Source organism: Leptodactylus fuscus, chromosome 2 (genome assembly GCF_031893055.1).
Source record: "Leptodactylus fuscus isolate aLepFus1 chromosome 2, aLepFus1.hap2, whole genome shotgun sequence".
NCBI classification, from domain to species: Eukaryota; Metazoa; Chordata; class Amphibia; order Anura; family Leptodactylidae; genus Leptodactylus; species Leptodactylus fuscus.
Window position 1 is genome coordinate 240,357,152 of NC_134266.1, and position 14,063 is coordinate 240,371,214.

The 14,063-nt window shown below is 41.7% G+C and overlaps 1 protein-coding gene across 1 annotated transcript in view; it reads left to right on the plus strand.

Moving 5' to 3' along the window:
* Positions 1-14,063, plus strand: part of TRPC4 (transient receptor potential cation channel subfamily C member 4) — a 158,901-nt gene that overhangs the window by 87,477 nt on the left and 57,361 nt on the right. The window contains exon 2 of the mRNA XM_075265909.1: positions 1,135-1,539. Coding sequence (XP_075122010.1) covers positions 1,159-1,539 — 381 coding nt within the window. The 5' untranslated portion in view covers positions 1,135-1,158. The remainder of the gene's footprint in view (positions 1-1,134; positions 1,540-14,063) is intronic.

Genomic DNA, 14,063 nt, shown 5'->3' on the forward strand with positions numbered 1-14,063 from the left:
AACTTTCTCCAATCCCAGATTCTGACATTTGTAGTCACGGCAAGCTCCTGCCGATACCTCCACTGGCACAGCTGCAGTGTCTGCTCCTTGTCCAAGTGCATTAACTACCGCCCCGATATGAAATAAATACATGTTCATATGTCAAATTTGCAGCAGATGAAAGTGACATTTGCATGGGACTGTCACATGAGTCAATGTACTCTAATGAATCGCAATGTTATTTCAGAAAATCTCTATGTAGTTTCATAGCTAATGATCATCATAGAGGAATCTTTACTGTCAATGTTCAGGAATTGAAGTTGAACTGAATAAAAAAGGCTTTAATGGAATTGTATGAATTGTATGACATGTTCATTGCAATATCTCATTTTCATCCACAATTACAACATGCTTGAAATACCGAATGAAGTGGAGGCCCAGCCCTAGTGGTCACCATTGATCAGCAGATTGAAGACTATGGGCCACTGAAGACCCAATGAAGATACAATATACCTAGCACAGAGGCTATACTGGAGTAGCAGTTCAGACCATTTAGGTCCCATGTGGGGCCAAGTTTGCATCAGAATCCCATAGGAAGACATTCAAAGGGACATCAAAGAGGATTCTGTTATGGATTCATGTTTATGGGGGCTTCCAGTCCTTTGTGTTCCTCACATCCCAGCCATGACACTAACCTGTGAGAAACAACCCCCCCCCCCCCAGTACTACGGTAGTCTATGGACGAGTACTGTCAAGAGGGGAGCATTCCTCATCACACAGCATCATGGATGGGCAGTGAGGATTTCCCCTCTGACAGTACAGAGCTACAGATATTGTCAGGAGGGGCGTTCCTCAAGCCCAGCTAGACTGTCATGAACTCTCTTCTGACAGTGAAGAGATACCGGTAACTACGCCGATATCTCTTGCCCCAGGGTACATAACGGGAAAGCCGACAGTGCGCTGAATTTAGTGCACTGTCGGATTTCTAGCGGTATGAAAAAACGTGCGTGCCTGAAAACATGTAATGTCCTCTATAAGGAAAGATCACAAATTGAAAATCCTCTAAACCCCTTTAAATTCCAATAGTATATTACAAGTACTATGTACTGAAATGGTTTTACTGATATTTACTAATATTTTTTCTTTATTTTTCAGAGACGGGAAGTGATGGCATAAAATATGGCTCAGTTTTATTATAAAAGTAAAGGCAACAATTCTCATTTCCAAGATCGTATTCCACTTCGCATTGTGCGCTCGGAGTCTGAACTATCCCCCTATGAGAAAACCTACCTGAATTCAGTGGAGAAGGGAGACTACGCCAGTGTGAAGCAAGCCCTCGAAGAAGCTGAAATTTATTTCAGAATCAATATTAATTGCATTGATCCCTTGGGGAGAACAGCGCTATTAATCGCTATCGAAAATGAGAACCTTGAGCTGATCGAGCTATTGCTAAGTTATAATGTCTACGTTGGAGATGCTTTACTACACGCCATAAGGAAAGAAGTGGTTGGAGCGGTTGAGCTGCTATTAAATCACAAAAAGCCAAGTGGAGAAAAACAGGTAGGTTCATTATTTTATCATTGATCGGTTTTACGCAATGATATCTGTGAAGTTTTCTTCCTGGGTTATGGGTAAAATTGACTAAGATGAAGTTGTATAGTATCTGCCTATGAGAGATGAGCAATAGGGTTGAGCTATGAGGATCAAAAAAGATCTGATTCCGATCAGCGATCAAGTAAATTTCACGATCACGATCAGGAATGATCGGAAATCAGATTTTAAAAACGATCCTGAAATCTCAAGATCGTCTCAACCCTACTCCATAGACATGAAGTAATAAGGGTTGAGCGATTGGGATTGAAAAAGATCGGATTCCAATCGGTGATTGAGTAAATTTCACGATCGCAATCGGGATCGGATGGAATGGATTTTAAAATCGATCCTGAAATCTCTAGATGCCCTAATGAGCAACTTAAAAATAAAAACAATAAATCTATTTTCATATATTTGAACCATTAAATGTTACCTTGGCAAACGTATATGCAAACTCAACAATTCGAGAGCTTCATATCATGGAACTGTTCAATATTTCCCACAGTCAAGACAATAGAAGCATAAAGGGGTTACTCCATCTGGCTGACCCAACTCTCATCTCCATAAGTACATACTGGTGGTAAGCTATATGACGTTGTATAACTTTTTACTCCACTTTTTTTATTATTCCGCCCACACAGAACTAAATGGGGATTATTTTTTTGTGGGATAAATCGAACTTTGCAATGGTATGATTTAATATTGTAAGATGCACTGGGAAACAAATTCAGACTTGTGTAGAAATTGCACCATTTTCTCATGGGTTGTGTTTAATTGTGTTCACTGTATAGTTTTGTTATGTTTTAATACCTTTACAAAAATCCAAAAATTTCTTTAAGTCGCCATATCTTGAGACCTGTGACTTTTTTATGCTTCCATGCACAGAGCTGTTTGATGCTTTTTATTGTGGGACAAGTTTTTATATCACTTTTTTTTATTATTTTGTGAACTTCAGGGGGTCAGATTACCCATATATTATACTTCAATACTAATGTATTGCCAGTGGTTAAAATGGACTGGAATGCGCCGAAACTCAGTTACGGCATAATGGCAAAAAATAGCTGCCAGCCTTCCGGTATAAAAAGAGACACAATGCCAAAAATAAAAAACCCACTTACTTACCTCTCCCGGCTCCTGAAGGCTACGAGCCTAATCGGTGACGTCTCTGATGTTACAGGGGCTGCTGGGGCTTGCATCGTTATGCATACCAATGCAAGTCCCTGCTCATTTGATATTCGGAGTCCCACCGTGCCCATACTTCTTTGGAAATGGACTGACCGATAGACATGACCTTCATGGAGCCAGGGAGAGCCTGAGAGGTAACTAATGGATTATTTTTGTGTCCTTCCCGGGCCCTGGGTCTCTGATTGTTCATGGGTGGCAGTGTAAGGGCCACTTGGGGCACATAATACTATGTACAAGGGCTGCTTGGAGCAAATAATACTGTGTGCAAGGGCCACTTTGGGGCATATAATACTGTGTGCACAGGCCACTTGGAGCATATAATTCCGTGTGCAAGGGCCACTTGGGGGCTTATAATACTGTGTGCAAGGGGCACTTGGGCGCATATAATACTGTGTTCAATGGTCACTTGGAGGTATATAATGCTGTGTGCAAGGGCCCCTTGGGGGCTTATAATACTGTATGCAAGAGACCCTTGGGCATATAACACTGTGTGCAGGGGCCACTATGGGTCATAATGTATACCAATAATTAGGCATAATAGTGTGTGCATGAATGCACATGTCCATGCGGGGTGGGGTTTTGCTGGAGGGAGCCATTATTCCAGAGTTCCCCCTAAAAATGTTTTCCAATTTAAGCACTGTGTATTGCACTATATTCTAAAGTGCTATAAGACACTGCTTATGGAAGCTCAGTAATGACAAGCCTTGGAACCTTCACTTGTGTCCCGGCTGTCATGGTAATAGATCATTTCAGATCACACTCCATGGGGCAGAAGTCCCAATCAAAATGGCTCTTAAGGTGTCTTGGCAAAACTTGACCAAAGGCATCTAAACAGTAAAATGTAAAACAGTGGAGACCCAACACTTAAGGCACCAACTCCTGAGTGCACTACCATGTTCAAAGGGGAGGGGTTAATTATTTTGACCCTTGGATATAGAGGGGGCTAATAAACCCCTTTTAGACAAATTTCTATTTGAAGCTTCATTGTCTTAAAAAATGGGTATATTGGAAAAATTTTATTAAGAAACGATGCTAGAATTCTGGCAATAATGTGTTTAAAATAAACATGGCAGGTACATGTCTAGTAAGTTGCGCCAAATTTAGACTTCAGCCTATGACATTGTGATAATTCCGGGACAATTTCTGCATGTATGGTCTAGGCTTATCCTGTCTAATCTGCCCCTCTGTTATTTACTAGCAAGTACATTTGCAAACCCATGAACTACTGGTAGTATATTATCACTGCTTAGAACATTCTGTAGATATAGTGGTATAATAAGTGACACTTACTGTGCTTGTCATCCTCAAGTTATAGCTTTGTACTTCTTCATGACATTACAATTTACAGACCCAATTTAGAGATGCTAACCTACAAGATGGAGAACCCATGCTGATAATGTGCCTAGGATAACACTGCAGAAGCCATTTGTTACAGCCTAATAGAAAACATTGGTGTTACTACCCTGGGAAGTAATTTCTGTCAGGGGTGTAACTTGAGGGGATTCAGAGGGTGCAGTAGCACTGGGGCCCAGGAGCCTTAAGGGGCCCATAAGCACTGGCATCAGTATTGAGATTGCAGCTTCCATCTGGCCCATAAGCCAAGGAGACCCACAGATGACCCTAACCACACTAAGGTGGATTAAACTCCTTAGTACCCATAACCAGCACTATCAAGAATTCACTATAGGGATGAGGTAGGGGATCCTGGGAAAAAGATTGCACCGGGGCCCACAAGACTTTAGTTACGCCACTGTTTTCTGTGTATTACATTCAGTTGTATAGAGTGCATAGGCTCCTGTGAAAGAAAAGTATATGAGATTCTTGCTCTCAAACAGAGCAAGATCATAGAACATCCCTCCAACTGCAAAATAAATTGTGAGACATTTAGGATATGTTCACACCGCACTTTTTCAAGTATATTTCGGTGCATAAAAAATGTGTATTATGTGGCGATATATGTAGAAAAACACTTACAGGTTTCCATAGATTGTAATGTGTATGAGGTCCCCAACATGCAATCTGATAGACATTAGGAGGCTAATGGCTACAAGGCAGAAATGGGTTCCCATAAATATTAGGCTCCAGTGCACAAGTTACTATTTGTCACATCCATCCTTATTTTTGTTGTAGAATGATTTACAGTATATGATATTCAATAGTAAAGACGGGATCATGGGCAATTCTACCAGATAAATTATTATCCAAATGTACTCAAAAGTATGTCCTGTTCAACATCAAAATGTGTTATTAGAAGGGTTTCCTGAATGTTATAGTCCCCCTCTAAAAAAAAAAAAAAAAGCCCCCCCCCCCCCCTCCCCCATCATCAACAAGGTAATTAGAAATTGTACTGCTATTTGGATCCCAGGATCATCTACAATCATTTGGTGAGCTTGATAGCAAGTGTTCCATTTCCCTGCAGTGCCCCCAGAGGAGACATGAAGCATTGCCTACTGCCCGCTGACATCAAGCTACTGTCAGCTATTGCTTTTGTTTCTTCACAACCCCTTTACTTCAGGATGACACATTAAATATCTTACTTTTATACAGACTATTCAAATTACCTGTCTTGTCTGTCAAAATATCATATTCTGTGACACATTGGTCACATTATCTTTGCAGCAAACCTTAATAATTTTATATAGCTGTCTGGCAATATATGACATGATTACATTTTTAATCCATATTTATTGAGGTGATTTTTATAAATATTCATGACTTACCCTATTGGTTTGTTATTATACTGTATTGCCACAATATTTGACAAAATATATTGGCTTTTTCAGGCTGTCAGCCTGTATCATAAGAGGCCGTTCATGAGATTATGTATGTGCATATATATATATATATATATATATATATATATATATATATATATATATATATATATATATACACACACTCACAAGGTTGCAGTATGCACAGATCATCACTGCAACCAATCACTGACCTCAGGGTCTTCAGTTAGATCCCAGTGCTGAGGACTAGAGGTCAGTGCTTGAAACAGCATCTGGGTGGAGGATTATGTGTAACATGGTTTATCCCCAATCTGCGCCTCACCCATAGATCTCTGCCCTAATCGTTTGACCTTGTTTTATTGAGAGACGAGTTGGACCTTTTTTGGAGTGGACCATCACCTGTCCAACTGGATCCTAGACTACCTGACAAACCGCCCTCAGTGTGTGAGAGCCCGGGACTGTGTGTCTGACACTGGGATCTGTAGTACGGGGGCACCACAAGGTACAGTTCTTGCCCCATTTCTCTTCACACTGTACACTGCTCACTTTAGGCACAACTCCTCCAGCTGTTACTTACAGAAGTACTCCGATGACTCTGCTATAGTAGGCCTCATCACAGATGGAGATGGCAGGGCGTACAGAGACTTAAACCGGGATTTTGTTGAATGGTGCCAGCAGAACCACCTCAGGATTAATGCTGGGAAGAACAAGGAGATGGTGGTGGACTTTAGTAAGCGGAGAAGTGTTCTGAATCCGGTGGAGATCCAAGGAACATGTATTGAGATAGTCAGGACCTATAAGTACCTGGGTGTGCTCCTCAATAATAAACTAGACTGGGCTGATCACCTGGAGGCGCTGCACAGAAAGGGCCACAGCAGGCTCTACCTGCTCAGGAGGCTGAGGACCTTTGGAGTCCAGGGGCCACTTCTTAGGGCCTTTTTCAACTTTGTGGTAGCATCAGCCATATTCTTCAGAGTGGCCTGCTGGGGGAGTAGCATACCAGCCAGAGATAGAAATAGACTAGATAGGCCAGTTTGAAGGGCCAGCTCTGTCCTGGGGAGCCCCCTGGACCCAGTACAGGTGGTGGGTGACAGAAGGATACTGTCCGTGGTGAGCTCCATGCTGGAGAACAACTCCCATCCCATGTATGAGATAGTGACAGCACTGGGCTGTACTGTCAGTGACTGACTGCTTCATCCCAAGTGTGAAAAGGAACAAAATCGGAGGTCCTTCCTCCCAACCACGGTCAGGCTGTATAATCTACATCAAGCTAAGCGGAGATCACTCCACACAAAGAATTAAATGATCTGGAGTCTTTCTTTTTCTTCTAAGTTGCTATGACTTCTAGTATCTTTTCTATCTGCTATGAGCTTGTATGTGTTCCTTCTTGTAATATATTACTGTATTATCCATACTGCTGTAACACACTGAATTTCCCCATGGTGGGACTATTAAAGGATTATCTTATCTTATCTCCCTCTACTTGCCCACATGTAACCTCCGATCTTCTCAAGGACTCCTTCTTCCCTCTGCTCTTATCCGCTCTTCACACAACCACCTCCAAGACTTATCCCACGTATTCCCCATACTCTGCAACTTGTTGCCACAACACATACGACTGTCCCCCCACAATCACTACTTTTAAGGGGATCCCCTCACCTGCTGTCTCCTTCCCTCTTCACTCATAGATTGTAAGCCCCGTGGACAGGGTCCTCTATCTCACTGTATCTGTGATATATATATCTTGGCCGACCCATTACTTAGTCCGACCCTACGGTTTTATTTGGTATTAAAGCATTCTCTGCAGAATATGTCAGCAATGTTAGTGAAGAATAATTCTCACTCTTCTTTCCTCTGCTTGGTATATCCTGTTTATTCATTCACAACTCTGATTCCGATTCCACTGTATTTATAATAGTGAAGCCAAGGCGGCGAGACGCAGTGTGCACATAATTAGAAACCTAACCTGCCTACCCTTTTTAAGTAAAGTGTGCCGCGCTTGCCGGGGGCTCTCGACTAATTAATTTAGATTTTTTAATTCTTTTCCCTCCTCTTCTCTTTCCCCTCCTTCGCAGAAAAATTATTCTTAGAAAGATAATTAATAAGGCGGCTGGCGGTAAGAAGTCACATAAATATACAAAAATCAGATGGCTACTGTAGAAGATAGGCCTTCAGGGCGTACAGAGAAAACCTACCAAGGGAAATATCACGTTCTTTACTTTGATACACAAACCCTATATATATAGCACATCAAATACCAGTGCTATTTATTTTAATCAAGTTTTTATCTTATCTTTTTTGATGTTATTTACCCCAATTTGATCAATTAGATATATATGCTAGGTATGAGTGATGCTAGGTATTGACAAAATTGGTTATAAATGTTAGATCAGTAGGGGTTTGAAAGCTGAGCCCCCCCTCCTCCTCACCACCCACCATAATCCTGATCCTAGGGGTCCTCCATTTCCCATAGGTGTAAGTAGACGTACCATATTTGACCATAGCTGTTGATGGAACAGAGAAATACATCACAACCTAAAATTTTATATCTCTGGTTGTGACTTTTTCCCTCTGCAGTCAAAGGTTATATTTTGACCCAGCATGCCTCTCGAACCCTTCTTCTCATCTACATTGGCAGCTAAGGGAGAATTGGGATACGCCCCATACACATTTGATGGTTGACCAGTCTTGCTGAAATTGGTAGGTTGGGATAACGTTTATCTTACATGTATGGGTCTTTAAAGATGTCCTTTCATGTCTTCAGGCATATGCGCTAGAAAGCCGACAGTTCTCTGAATTCATCCTACTGTCGGCTTTCCCGTTATTTGCCCCGAGGCTGGAGATATCAGTGCCATTACTTTCATCACCGATATCTCTCCACTGTCAGAAGGGCGTTCCTCATAACCTAGCATCATCACTGGGCTGTGAGCAGTGCCACACCTCCCATGCGGTGCTATGCCGGGCCCCCGGGGGGGGGGGGGGCATTTTTGCTGACCTAAGTCAGTCCAGAACAAGCTGTCCTGGACTGGCTTAGCGTCACCGTCTCGGCAGCCCGGCACGGGAAGCGAGTGGTGGATTTGGGAGGCCCTGTGGATGCAGCGCTGCTCCACCGGCCTCCCCTCACGCTCAGGCAGAGAGCAGGTCCTCTCCCTGCCTGCTCTCTGCCTGCTAACGCCGCCCTGTCTGCTCCGCCCCGCCCCCTCCACTCGGCCCCCTCCTCCCAGTGGGTGGGGCGGCTTTCTGTCGTCCGCCTCAGGCGGCATAAAAACTAGGTTCACTCCTGGCTGTGAGAAACGCTTCCCCCCTTCCCTGGACAGTACTCTAGCATAGCCTTGTACTGTCAGAGGGGGCGTTCCTTACTGTCCAGCGATAATGCTGAGCTGTGAGGAACGGCACCAATATCTCAAACCCCAGGGCACATAATGGAAAAGATAATGGTGCACTGTCAGCTTTCTAGTGGTCTATATGAAACCACATATACATGACAAAGAATTTCAAGAGCTTTATAAGTTGTTCAATTTCATCCCAGAATAGTTGCATTTTTCCTAGAGCAATGAAAGATATCCATTTTTATTTTCCATATTTTGCGCATTTTGCCTCAAACCATTAAATTGTGTTAATAGAAAGCAGAAAATCTAACCCATTCCTCTATGTGACTGTCACCATTTCGCATAAGGTAAAATAATTCACAGTTTTTAAGAAGGATAGAATAATTTAATGATTATATGTGTCAATGGCCTGCAATTCTACCGCCCTGGAGAAGCCATTAATAGCAGACAATATGACGGTAATTTACACTATATATGGGATATTTTTATGGTTGTCATGTTGAGATAATGTCAGCTGTTGTTGCTTTATTATACTTAGATCATTAAAACAACCAGTTTGCAATTAAGGCTGAGTTCACAAGTGTCCTATTCATCATATGATGTATACTAATGGCGTCTGACTATTAACCGTGTCTGCTAAGTTGCCGTCATGGCATCAGGCAATCTAGTTCAGTACTTTGTCCAATATTTTGATGGAATCTACTACAGAAGCTGCTTACACAAATCTGTAGACACAATTGCAATTCTGTTCTTTTTCCTACATATTCTTTCTATTTTTTGTATGTATCTAGATTGCAAATATATTGTAATATTCTGAAATAAGGTGGATATAATTGTAATAGGGCTCATTTACCCAATTACAGCAGTTTAGGTTCATTTCATTTACAGGATTTTCTTGGCAAATGGCATTGATAATCTATTCTTAGCATAGGCCATCAAGATCTGATTAGCAGGGGCCTGACACCCAAGACCCCCGCTGATCAGCTGTTCTTACCGGCTGCTATATGGAGATCAGAGTTACTGCAGCTCAGTTCCTATACAAGTGAGCAGGAGCTAAGCTGAAATAACTCAGCACTAGATATGGACAAACCTCACAAGATGTCTGTTGCTGAATATTTGGAAGTTTGTCCATCTGTTTCATATCAGGCCAAGCTTGTTTGGTACGAACATTAAGTGCTGTTATTATTCTATTTTGTATAATAAGTGGAGGTCCAGGGGAGATGTAGAAATATAATAAACACTTATACTCACCTTCTCTCACTTCTCCTGGACACCCTTGTGGCATCAGGCCCTTCCTCAGGGTGCTCTTCAGGCCTCCTTACTGATGTCCCATGCCCCCAGGGAGCCACCGAGGCCTGTTTTGGGGGCTCAGCAGTCACATGGGGCAAACTGATGACATGTTGCTTCAGCATAAGTGTCATGGCTTCATCATGACTTACGGTGACCACTAATCATAGGCCTCAGTGATCCCTCGGCGACCTGTGATGTCGCCCTGGAGGCAGGAAGAGGCCAAAAGATCTCCAAAGATCCCAGGAGTCGTGAGGTATGGTGTAAGTGATTATTATGTTCCTCCACCTCTCCTGAGTCTCCATTTATATAGAAAGACTCCAGACTATAATAGTGATTTAAAATTTCAGGTTTCTTTTCAGAATCATAAAAAAATGTAACTTACAACTACATGAACTGGTACCTAAAACAATCTACACCTCATCCCAACAAAAAACAAGGATTTATTGTCTTTCTCCAATCATGTGTGAATCCATTCCATAGATCCCTGTTCTGAAATGACTGAAGAAACTCTTAGTACTGTCTTTGTATGTAAGATACTTTGAGATATTACAGAGTCTGACTTGTCCCAGCGCTCATACAGTTAAGGGAATTTGCATTCATGCATGCAAGTGCACAGATTGTACTTTTTGTAGCTAGAAATAACACTGGGAAATAGAGATCACATCTGATTCCAATACTAAAAATATTAATAAGCTCAAACTGTGCCACGGTGCTTTCTTTTATTGACAATGCTGATTTTATGACTGCAATGACTGAATGATAATCCCTTATCAGAGACGTTGCTGCTACGTCTAATGGAAACAGGTACCTCTGCAGAAACTGCAAATACTTGTTTTATATGGGTGATACAATGTACTGTATAGGGCTCGTTCACATCTGTGCCCGGTCTCCGTTCTGCAGATTTCCGTTTCCTGCACAAAACTGAGCAGGAGACGGAAACCTGCAGGACTCTTTCATACCCATTCATTTGAATGGGTTTGAAAGATGTCTGGCCGTGAGCGACGGTGAGCGTTTTATGCTCTCCGCCGCGAAACCGTTTTTTTTTTTTAAATCGGACACAGAGTCGGACATGCAGTACTCTGTGTCCGATTTTTTTTAAAAAAATGGTTTCGCGGCGGAGAGCAGAAAACGCTCACCGACGCTCACGGCCGGACCCGGTCTGACAGCTTTCCGTCTTCTGCATGCAGAAGATGGAAAGCTGAGAACGGACTCCGGGCGCTAGTGTGAATCTAGCAATAGAGTGAAATGTATCCTGCACTTTATATACTTGAGGGGGCAGTGCCTGTGGGAACTTGTCTTAGTTGCTACATACAGTGTTCTCCAATTTGTCCTTTCTTGTCCCCGTATAGGTATAAGCAGAGCTTGGGCCCAAACAGATCTGTTTTGGGCCCACACCTGTTATGTATCCCATAACAGTCACAGTAACTATGAAAAGTATAGTCACAACAGAGGTCATGCCATGCAATCTGACAACCCCGACTATCACCACCCCAACTCTTGTTCAGTCCCCCAATGACTCTACTCAGGTAAAATAAAATGAGGGATGGGAGTTACCAATACATCTTCAGCAGTTTTCTGGCACATATGGGTGATAATGTTGAGCATCTTGGTTGAGCATCTTGGTGCAAAGATGTAACACAAGTTGTACACCTCACTTGCCACGGTCTGTGACTTTGGGCAGAACAGGGCAGAGAGTGGGCAGATCGGGGTGCAGATGTCTTGGCATAGCAAATGTATTTTTTGGCATGAGAGATATAGGATATTATATTGGACTTCCATTGTGGTGCTTAGAAGAGGCTAAAAACACCAGTCTCAAAAAGTTTGCCCCATTGAGTTTACGACTATATTTGTCAGTCCTTATGACAATCTGTCAACTTTGACCCATGGCAAAGCATATCTACTAAGGATATTGAGTAGCATATTCTAGAGCTAAGCCTTTAGCTATCTTTGCTCTACAGGCAATTCTTTATGGAAAAAATTGTGTGAATACACTCTCTAGAAGAAAGAAAAATGTCTATTGAGTGTCAACTATTGGTAACAACCTTGTATGTCAATGCCGGACATGTAGAAGAGCTTTGACTAGGAGTAAGAGCCCAACCCCCAACTATAAAAAGTGTCTATTATATTCTATGTCTGTGTGCTAAATACAATAACTGGTTATTGTTAGAATATTACTGAATTCCTTGAAAAGATGATTGATCCCGACCATATTTAGCAGCAAGGATAGAAATGTTGCAATTTCCTGCTACAATAAAAATCCACTTTTATGTGCGAGAAGCTTTCATATCATGAGTTATTGTTATGTCACGGAAATGTTGGATGACAGATTCAGTATTTCATTGTAACTGGTGAATAACAAACTATAAATGATTGGGACGGTTATAAAAAAAAAAAAAGGGTATAAAACATTCATACCATATTTTGGCACTGCTAATCCTGTGCAGTGAATAGTTTATAATAAACCATTGTGAGAGCTGAAAAACCCCAAGAAACTTCTCACTTGTCAATCATTTCTGACAGTAAAAATATACGGGATCCTGCCTACAGTAAATCAGTATTTCTTAGGGATAAAACAGTCTTGTATGAAATGCAAAGTGATAACCTGACAACTAAGTAGAGGGGAGAGAAGTAACCTGGATCAATGAGGTTATTCTTCTCGAGCTTGTGAACCATATCTCATATATATATATAAAGATCACTTTCTATCTGTCTGTTCCTTCTGCGCGATGAATTGTCTGGACTGATCTTCACCAAATTTGGCACACAAGTATATCAGGTGTCCAGGAAGGTTATAGGCTGGGTCTAAATAGACCAGTGCCAATTCTTATGGGGCCACTACACAAACAAAAAATGAAATATACCCGTGCGAAGCCGGGTCCTTCTGAAATATACCCATGTGAAGCCATGTCCCTCTGCTAGTCTATAATAAATGTAGAATGATAAAACTATAACTGAGGAGCAATGTTGTAGTAAAACCCATGAAAAAATCTAGTCTTAAATCAGTGCTGGTCTCTGTTTTGCTGGGTTTAGCTTGGTTTTCTATAGGCAAGAATAGCATAGACATTTCATTTTTTGTTTGTGTAGTGGCCCCATAAGAATTGCCAAGTTTTGCACTGGTGTATTTTGTATGTCGTTTGTGTGTGTGAAGAGGTAAACTGTTTTGTGTTATGTTTCCATGTGATTTCCTCTATGTAACCTTAGTGGTGGTACAGGAGTCCCCAGGTCTGGTAATATCTCTGTGTGAATGTTCTATTACTGCTTCTTATTCCTTTCTTTCCTCATTAGGCTGGCCACCTAATGCTCTATTTTCCTACTATTTCTTGTCTTACCATCTGGGAACAATATACTAACACTAAGGAACTGTTCACATTAACATGGATTTATAAAGTGTTTTTTTGCATATTTACCTGCAGTAGTGGAGTTGCACTGGGTGTGTCCACCCTGATCTTATAAGAGGCAAGTCTGCAGCAACTCCAGGGTTTTATAGGGAAACCTGCAGAGGATTATGGGAAATGTCTAAGGTATAAAATGATTCCAATTCCCAGAAAGCTGGGGTGTGTTGGTGAAGTTCACATGATGAATTGTTTGTGAGACTACAGCAGCCTGAGGTACAAGGTGTTTGTTGTATACATTATGGAGATTTACTGAAGAATTATTTTTTTTGTCAAAACTGGACATCCTGAAATAAACTCCTTGGATTCTTTTCATCAATCAAGGTCCGGTTGTTTTTTGAAAAATCCCATGCTTCACAGTGTCCATAAGTGTCATGTGATCATGTGTATCTCAGTTTAGATATCATTGAAAAACCTGTGATCGGTTGTTATGGATACCTGGAGTAAAGCAGTGTGAATGTGACCTTATATAACAGTGTTATCCACAGAGCCCTGCCCCTTTAAAGCTGACATACAGCAGTGAAGAAAAATGGCTGGGTAGCTATGGTTTCCTAGAGTAA